Genomic DNA, 8897 nt, shown 5'->3' with positions numbered 1-8897 from the left:
TACAACACCCAGACTGCGCGGCAGAGTGTGTCTAAATCACTCCATATAAACACAGAGCCACACAGGTCTGTGTCACACGTTCCCATCTCCACACCCAATACTACTGAGCTCACTGGGTTCCTTGGGCCCTGGCTCTCTTCCCGAAGACGAGGGGTTCTCTCCTGGGGTGAAGGCCAGGGAGGAGGGGCCTCCGGCAGGTAGGGACCAAGTAATGGAATGTAGGGGGCCAGGCTTCAGTACAGCTCATGGACATTGGAGGGGTCAGGGCCTGCCTGGAGCACCCCTATTTCTCCAGCAATGACCTGCCCCCACCCCCAGAATCTGAGTCCCCTCCCAGCCCTGCCACTACTCAGCCTGGGACTTGGCCTGAGCACCTCTTTTCTTTTCTATCTCTTTCTTTCTTTCTTTCTTTCTTTCTTTCTTTCTTTCTTTCTTTCTTTCTTTCTTTCTTTCTTTTCTTTCTTTCTTCCTTCCTTTTTTTTTTTTAGAGAGAGAGAGCACATCGCTTCTCGGCCTTTTGGCTAAGATCAAGTGTACTATCTGTTCTTATCAGTTTAGAGAGAGAGAGCACACACGCTCGCAAGTGGGGGGGCACAGAGAGAGAGGGAGAGAATCTTAAGCAGACTCCGCCCTCAGCGCCGAGTCTATCTTGGGGCTCAGGCTCACAACCCCAAGATCATGACCTGAGCCTAGATCAAGAGTCGGATGCTTAACTGTCTAAGCCACCCAGATGCCCCTCTTTTATTTTCTAAGCCTCAGTTTCAGTGTCTGTCAGCTGGGGATTCGAGTATCTGTTCTGTCCACCTGCCAGGTCTGTCCACCTTCAGCAGATCAAGGAGATACTCACCAAGGAAGCGACAAGTTAGAGCGTGGCCTGCCCACAGGTTCCCGTTCTCAGGTGGGGCCCAGGTGGGGTGCTTTCCTCCATTGCTAGGGAAAGGTCCCAGGTCAAAAGAACTTCTGGGGAAAGCAGGACTGAGAGCCAAGATACTGAATCCAGCTGTTCCAGGAACCCTGCCCTGCCCAGTCCCAGGCAGACACCTAGGGCCCAACCCTGTCAGCTGGGGTCAGAGGTAGAGTCCAGAAATTGAGCAGCTGCTGGGAATAGACCCAGTTAGACTAGTGTTCAGGGAGGGGCCCAGATAGCATGCAGTGGCTGAGTAGGCGTGTCTACAAGGTAGTCTGCTCATGGAGTTTTCCTTGGTTTTTCTCTCTTGGTGGATTTGGGGTTTCACCACAGTCCCATATGCCTTTGACAGCTCGCTCACATTTCAACCCATGACACATCTCACCTACCTCTGGGAGACCGGTGGGAAGTAAGTGTATTTGGCCCTCTCTAGGTACAACATTAGCAGAAATGCCAATGTCTGTCCTCCCAGCCCCACAACCACCTTTTGCAGAGAGAGAGAATGAAGAAATCGAGGTCACTGGGTTTTATTTTAGTCCAGAAGGGAAGGCCTACCCCCACCCCAGCCCGGACACGCACATGGCCCCAGTGTCCTGAAGCTGGAGGAGGGAGGGGCCACGGCAGCACAGAAAAGCATGGCCTTCCTGCCCTCCAGGCAGCCTGCGGAAAGGAGTGGGGCAGATCCAGAGGACGCCCCAGCTCTCTTCAGGGGCTGACCATGAAGGGGAAGGAGTTGGACTAGAGCTCTGTCCTTGTGACAGTCGCCTCTTCCGAGCAGGCCCCTTGGGGTCCTCCACACAGCAATGCCTCCAGAGCCCCTCGGCCTTGTTGGTGGGCTTCGTAGATCTGGTCTTCTCCAAACTCCCCCAGGTAGTGCAAACATGTCTTGGAGAGCCTAGGGGAGCCCAACAGGAGCCTCAGACCCTGCCTGCCCTTCAGGGGGCTGATCACGGCTCCAAGGTCTCCATCCTACTCCCACACCCCTGTCATCACCTGGTGGGCCAGGGGCCCCCTGTGATCATCACGCTGATGCTTGGCTCTGGCCCCTTGCTGAGTCCTGGGCCTGTGAGACGTTTCACCTGGTTCACTTCTCGGACCCCATAGCTGGAAACAGTAGGAAGGAGAGGGAGACAGCATTAGTGGGAGCCCTGCCAGCAAGGGATACATCCCCACATGAAGCTGGGCACATGGGGCATTTGCTGAATTCAGAATGCAGATTCTGATCCTCCCTGTTGGAAAACTGAGAACCAGAGAGGGAAAGCCCCTGTCCCAAGGTCACACAGCAACTTTGTCCCCTGGCCATGTAGCATTCTACTTGCCCCCAGCTCCAGACCTCAGATTTCATCCCAGCCAGCCCCCTCCCTTGGACCAAAGCCCTAGTGGATTGTGTGTCTGGTGTGAGTGGGAGAGTGGGAACCTCTACCCATCAGCCTTACCCCTAGAGGAGGGTCCTAGGGGCCAGATTCTTGACTCACCCCTGCCAGGTCTGGGTGCAGCTCTGGTCCAGGACGTCTGTGTATACCGACTCGCTCAGCTCCCGCCGCTGTCCCCCTGAGCCTGGGGTGTGAAGCTTGGCCTCTGCCTTTGCCAAATGTTGCCACATCTAGAACAAGGAGGGGCTGAGAGCCGAGGCTTCGGGACTGCTCAATGGCGGCAGAGGGTCAGACAGAAGACTGGGTCTCCGGGAGAGAGTGAGGTGCCAAGGGAGACTTTTGGGCCCTCCCCCAGGTTCTGAAAGTTGGGACTGGGTCTGCTGACGTAGGATCCACCTCCCTGGGGTGGGGTGGGTGGGTAGGAAATGCTGAGGTGTGAAGGTAGGCCTGAACACTGGAGCTCCTTCCCCAGGGCACACCTGCCCATCAGCCATGCTATTTTAAACCGTAAGAACAAGGAAAGGAAAAAAACCAAAAAAACCAAAACAGAGCCCAGTCTTCAGTGACACGTGTACTCATAGGCTTCCCTCCCCCGACAGAGGTACTCAGGCACGCTTGACAGGTTTCTGTGTGAACTCGAGACCACGCAGACTCATATATTCATGCCCTCAACCTATGTGCACACACGTACATATACACCAGGGCTTGCCAGCTGGAGAAGGAGTCCAGGCCGGAGGATAAGCCTGGAAAGGGAGGAGTCAGAGAGGACAAGCGGGTGACTCCCTGGGGTCTCAAGATACTGGGGGGTGTCCCAGATTATTTGCTCTCTGTTGGGCTGAGAGATGGGTAAACTGAGGCATGGAGGTTTGGGTGAGGTGCAGATGGCAATGTCATGGAAAGCTGAGTCTAGCTCAGGGCCCAGGGGTGGGGGCTTGGAAATCAAAGGCCAGTGGTAGAATCTGAGGCTGATGGAGGGGCCTGGCTTCAGGAGGGACCTGGACAGGGGCAGGGGAACTGCAGGGGGGAGTACTCACCTGGTAGACCACTGCCCTGCAGGAGTCACACCGCAGGTGAGCAGGCATATGAGCTGAGTACTTCTCCTCGTCGTCCAGCTGTGGGGCCGTGGCTGTGAGTGGGGCCCAGTCCCCGAAGCCCCCTGCGATGGCCCAGGCTCCCAGCAGCAGTAACAGGCTCAGTGACAGCCTCATGGTCAGTGGCTCTGGCTCAGTGAGCCTGGGCTGTGGTTTGGGCGCAGGTGTGCGTGCGCCTGCGTGCTGTGGGGGCCACCCCGGAAAGCCTGACCCAGACCAATGGGGAACCAACAGCTCACCCCTCCCACTCTCTTCCTTCCCCCAGAGATGCCACGTGTGCACCTCCTCTCCTGGGATCCCTGCTGCAGCCAACTCAGCCCCATTTCACAAATAGGGAACAGTGACGTAAGGAGGGGGGCTGGGCCTGCGCAGGGACACATGGGGGCTGACCCCTCCCATGTCCTGGGATCTGGCCACTCGGTGGGCACTGTACGGAGTACCTTGGGGGAAGAGGTGGTTAGTTAGTGTCATTTTTATGAGCACATGAAGGCTCAGAGAGAAGTGATGAATCCAAGACCATACAGCTGAGAAGGGCCATACTCAAGTTAGAACCCAAGCCTGACTGACCCCAAAGCCCACTGGCCACCCAGCCACCAGGGAGAATGAGGCCACGGGCATGGTTGCAGGCCTAGGGCTCCTCTCTGGGAGGCAAGTTTGCAGAGGCAAGGATGCCAGAGCGCATGAAAGACACACATGGGCTCCCTCCCTGGGCCCTGGGGCCCTCTCCACCCAGACCACACCCAGGCATGGAAGAACATTGTAAGGGGTGTCACAGGTCACAGCAGGAAATCAGAAATCAGACAACTTACACGAGCTGTTCCAAGCATCATGGCTCATTGGGTCAGTGATTTATTGCACACCAGGATGAGGTGAGGGGACCAGGAGGGGCCCCGGGCCCTCCATGCCATCAGAACCAGCATCTTTGGCCATGAGAAGTTGTCCAGGTGAATCTGCCTCACAGCTCTCGCAGTCAGCTTCCAGCCCAAGGCAGGGAGGCAGGGACTTCCAGGGACCCAGGCCCCCCAGAGGCCTGGAACTTAAGTAAGGCATCAATCTCCATCCCTAACAACTGCTTCTAGTGGGAACTGTTCTTCCCCAAACTCATCACATCACATATCAGTTCAGCAAGGCCCTGCCACTTCAAGCTCAGAACTACACACAGACCCCCCCACCGCAGAGCACCTCCTACCACATGCATCTCTCTCAGCCCTCCTCAGAGGCTCCGGCAATCTCAAGGTTCAATGTTCTCAATTAGAACACACGCTTCAGGTCCTATTCCTTCCTTGCCGTGACCAGCCTGCCGAGCTAGGCCCTCTCTGGGCATGGCTGCCACATCTGTTACAGAGGGAGGGGAACAAGCTGAGGGCCCCAAGTCTCTCTGCCCTGCTCCTCACCCCCACAGCATCCCTTCTACTGCCAGCCCTAACCCACCCTCCACTACACCCAGAGGCTTAACCATCCTCCCTGCTTGTTAAGTCCTGCCTGATGATTCACTTCATCTGTCCCCCCACCCTGGGTGGGAATGGCTTAAGGCTCCACTCCTGGCCCCAGGATGAGCCTGCTCAGCATCGAGGGCTTAGAGAGGCAAGTCAGATGCCGAGGTTGAGGGGAGGATGGGAAGTGGGGCTCCCAGCTGGAGACTACCGCTGCCTCCCCACCCAACCCCCATCCCCAGGCTGACCCTCCATAGCCCCTTCCATATTACATCCCTGCTCCATCTCCACCTGCTGTCCCTGCAGCTCCCTTTCTCCAATTCAGCCTGGCCGAGGGGCTGCACTGGCCACTTTCCCACAGCCTCCCAGCCCGAGGTCAGAGCCTCTTCCAAATAGTACCAGAGTTGCTAGTCAGAGTCCTCGCTCCATCCACCAGCGCTCCCTAGCCTGTTCCTCCTCAGCTGGGTCACCTTCGGGGAGGGACAGACAGCTCACTACCTCTGGGGGCAGCCCCGACCGCTGCTGATCCTCTTTCTTGTTGCCCCTAGTGAACTCCCAACACGCCCTCAAGTCAGCTCCTAGGAACAACTCCTGAGACGCCTCACTTTCACACGCACACAAACACACCACACTCTGGGAATGCCTGGGAAAGGAGTATACAATTTTGTTGGGGGAGGAAGTAGGCAGCCACTTTCTGAGTCCCAGCTCCATCAATCCCAAAGTCTGATACGTTCTCTGAAGGTAACTTCCAGTGTGAAGACTGGGCGGGATGGGTAAAAGAGTTGATAGAAGGAAAGGAGGTCAGGGGACTGGATGCTAGAACCTCCAAGGCTATCAAACAGGCGCCAACACTCGCGGATCAGGCCCTGGGGCCTCACACGGGGAACAAGGACCCCTTGCCGGGCTGGGCTGAACCTGAACTGTTGGGCGGAGCACAGAGGAGCAGAGGAGGAGCGGGGCTGGGGGTTCCACTCACTGGCAGGTAGTACATCCCGTCCAGGGGCCCCGCCTCGGAGGCCCAGGGTACATGGGCGCCGCTGAAGGCCGGTGGGCCGGGGGACGGCGGCATTGAGAGGCCCGGGATAGGCCCATAGGCGGGCGGGTAGAGGCCAGAGCCCAGGGCCAGCGGGGTGTAGACGCGGCGGGGTGGCCCCGGGGGCGACGGCGGCAGGAGCACCTCTACGTATTGCCCGCTTTCGGGGTCGAAGAGCAGCCGGAGCCGAGGCTGCCGCGGCGCCTCCACAAAGTAGTAGCGGCCGCTCTCGGGGTCCACCAGGACCTTCCCCGCGTACGCGGTCCCAGGTGGCCTGCGCGCCCCCTGGAAGGGGCCTTCGGGGGACCGGTCCATCGGAGGCGCCGAGGCGGCACGGGGCTGGGGCGGGGCTGTTCTGCGGGCCGACGCCTGGGGCTCCCGCGGGACCGACGACCGGACCTCAGTCGCGGGCTCGAGGGCTACAGGGGGAGCCTCCAATTTGGGTGCTATCCCAGGGCTCGAGCTAGGGTGCGCCTGAGGGGAGCTGGGGCAGGGTGGTCGGGGTGGTTGGGGCCCGGCCGGCCCGATGGGCGACTGCTGGGGTGAGGTGCGAGCGCCGCCTAGAGGGCTGTTCCGCCCCTCGCCGTCGGGGACCAGGCCCTGGGCCTCAGCGTCCCGGTTCTCTCTGCCAGCACCGCGCGCCAGAACTCGCCCGGCTCCCTCTGGCCGGCGGCCCAAGACCAGTGCACCAGGCAGGCGGATCTCAGTGCGCGCGAAGGGTTTTGCCGTGCTGTTCTCTGCTCTCCGCCTCAGGACCCCGTTGGGCTGCGAAGCGTCCCGGGGGACTGGGTCAGGAGGCGGCTCTGGGGGCTCGTAGGGGTGCGTCACAACCGGAAGAAAGTCCTTGAGATAAACAGAAGTGTAGTGAGCTGGGGCTGGGGACCCCAGCGCCTGGAACTCTTGTGTCTTGGATGCGCCGCCCTCCTCCCCGCGGGGTTCCGCAGGAGGCACAGGCAGCCCCGAAGCTGGGGTTCCCGCGGAGAAGCTTGGCGCGTACGTGGTCTTCACCATCTTGCGCACGTCGCGGGGCCGCGGGATGGCCACGCGCGGCCGTCCGGAGGCGGCTTCTCCCGGGCCCAAGGCGTCCCGGTGCACATCGGCCTCCAGGGTACCCACGGGGCGACTGAGGCGCAGCTCAGGTGCAGCCACTTCTGGCGACGGCTGACTGCCTCGGAAGGCAAGATCCCGCCTCTCCCGCGTGGACTGCCTCGGCGCCTCTGTGAGCTCGGGAGTCCCGGCTGCGGACGGCCCAGGCAGCTCGAGCTCCTCTTGTCCTATCCCATTCAGAGCTTCCGACGCAGATACCATCGATGAGCCCTGCAGAGTGCGATCCCACGTCTCTTGGGGAGATGGGTTCCACGTCCCATTAGTACGATCTGGAGCCTCCCATGAGGACAGGGCCGGCGGGGACGGGTTCCTACAGCTCGCTGTGGCATTCCTAACTGCAGGTTGCCGAACCTCCGATAGGGAAGGAGCTTCGGGGGATGGGCTTCTTGTCCTGGCAACACCGTGATTCCACTGGGGAAGGGTCGGTGGGGAAGGGCTTCTGCGGACAGTTTCCTCAACAGCGGCATCCTGATTTCCCCATGCAGATGATGCCTCAGGGAACGACGGGCTACTTACCCTCTGAATAGCTCGATTCCACGGGGGCAGATTCTGGGGGGACGGGCAGTGTGGACCTCGTATCGTCCCATTTGGAGCCTGCCACAGCGGGGACGAGCTCCTTGGCCTCCCAGCCTTACTCGGAACTTCCCGGGGGGCCGTATACTCGAAAGGCGGACTTTGTGCCCTCAGGACAGTTCGATCCAGAGTCTCTCGCGGGAACCGAGTCTTGAGTTCCTGACTGTGAGCCTCCTGAGTCTTCTCCCCTGACTGCAGGAAGATGCTGGAACTAACCGGACCCAACGGCTCGGTACCCGGCGCGGGCTTGTCGCGCCGAATCGCGCGCTCTCGGAGGCTGGGCCACGGCCGTGGTGCCCTGGTGGGGGCTGAACTATAGTGCACGCGGGGTGGCCGAGACCTGGCCTCCTCCAGGACCTTTCGGGTACTGCGGGCCGTTTCCCGAGTCGCACTCTCTGGCCGCCCCGTGGGCCCGAAGGTGGCGCTGCCCGGGGCAGGGGCCGCAGGGCTCAGTTTTCTGGCCAGTGCTGTCTGCACTAGGCCCGCGGCTTCCTGCAGGCGGCCCAGCGACTCGTCCAGGGAGCCAGTGCGCAGAAGCAGTCGGGGGCGCGGTGCTCCCGCCTCCCGCGGCGGACTCCGGGGCCGGGGGCGCAGCTCGATCTGACGCTTGGGCACCGTCCGGGTCCTGGCGGGCGCGTCGCGCTCCTCCAGCGCCACCTCCACACACTCGAACTGCGCTGGGGTCCCAGGACTCGGCCCGCGGGGCCGCAGCTCCAGGTAAGTGGCCCAGCGGGAGCCACCGTCGGGGGTCTGGGGCGTCGGTGTGGCGGGAGCCGGAGTCGCGGGCCCGGGCGGAGAGAGGCTGCGGAAAGCCCGCTTGGTGAGTTGTTGCACCTCGCTATCCGCCGCGTCCGGGCGGCTGAACAGAGCCCCGGCGCCGAAGATGACTTCCATCTCCCCCGACGGCAGCATGCGCAGCTGGGGCTGGGGTGGCCGCGGGCTGGAGCCCGGGCCTCGCGGGAAACCCGAGCCGGGCCCGAGCTGCTGGCGGCTATTCTGGGCGCTGACGGACAGGCGAGGCTGCGCGCCCGCCCCCAGCGCAGGGGCCACCCCGGGCCAATTCGCCCGGCACTCCGCGTCCGGCCCAGCGTCCGGGGGCTCTGGAGAACCCGGAGCCGTGTGGTAGGAGCCTGAGGAACCGGAGGAGTCCTGACGCCGGGCGGGGGCCGCAGGCAGCTGCGCTGGGAGGCCGGGCAGGGCTGGCCCGGCGAGCGCGGTCAGCATGGTGGGGCTGGACGCCGCGCACTACCTCCCTCACGTTCGCCTCCGCCGGTGCCGCGGACGCCCGCACTGTCCCCGCCCCGCCCGCAGATGTCGTGGGGTCACCGCGCCTTAAAGCGGCCGCGTCCGCTCGCGAATCAGTGGCGTCGCCAACGGGAC

The 8897-nt window shown here is 61.6% G+C and overlaps 2 protein-coding genes and 1 pseudogene across 2 annotated transcripts; 1 reads left to right on the top strand and 2 right to left on the bottom strand.

The window, feature by feature from the left end:
- The first annotated feature begins 501 nt into the window (after positions 1 to 501).
- LOC116645332 lies at positions 502 to 618 on the top strand (annotated as a pseudogene).
- An 807-nt stretch (positions 619 to 1425) lies between these two features.
- Positions 1426 to 3576, bottom strand: MZB1 (marginal zone B and B1 cell specific protein). The gene is made up of 4 exons (XM_032425184.1): positions 3315 to 3576; positions 2383 to 2510; positions 1901 to 2011; positions 1426 to 1802 (listed from the first exon to the last, which is right to left on the bottom strand). The coding sequence occupies exons 1-4, from the start codon at positions 3486 to 3488 to the stop codon at positions 1646 to 1648; spliced, it is 570 nt and encodes a 189-aa protein (XP_032281075.1). The 5' UTR covers positions 3489 to 3576; the 3' UTR covers positions 1426 to 1645.
- A 2068-nt stretch (positions 3577 to 5644) lies between these two features.
- PROB1 (proline rich basic protein 1) lies at positions 5645 to 8897 on the bottom strand. The gene has a single exon (XM_032425178.1). The coding sequence runs from the start codon at positions 8739 to 8741 to the stop codon at positions 5679 to 5681; it is 3063 nt and encodes a 1020-aa protein (XP_032281069.1). The 5' UTR covers positions 8742 to 8897; the 3' UTR covers positions 5645 to 5678.

Source organism: Phoca vitulina, unplaced genomic scaffold (genome assembly GCF_004348235.1).
Source record: "Phoca vitulina isolate PV1807 unplaced genomic scaffold, GSC_HSeal_1.0 scaffold32, whole genome shotgun sequence".
Classification (NCBI taxonomy): domain Eukaryota; kingdom Metazoa; phylum Chordata; class Mammalia; order Carnivora; family Phocidae; genus Phoca; species Phoca vitulina.
The sequence above is the reverse complement of the archived record's forward strand: the minus strand, read 5'-3'. Positions and strand labels throughout refer to the sequence as shown.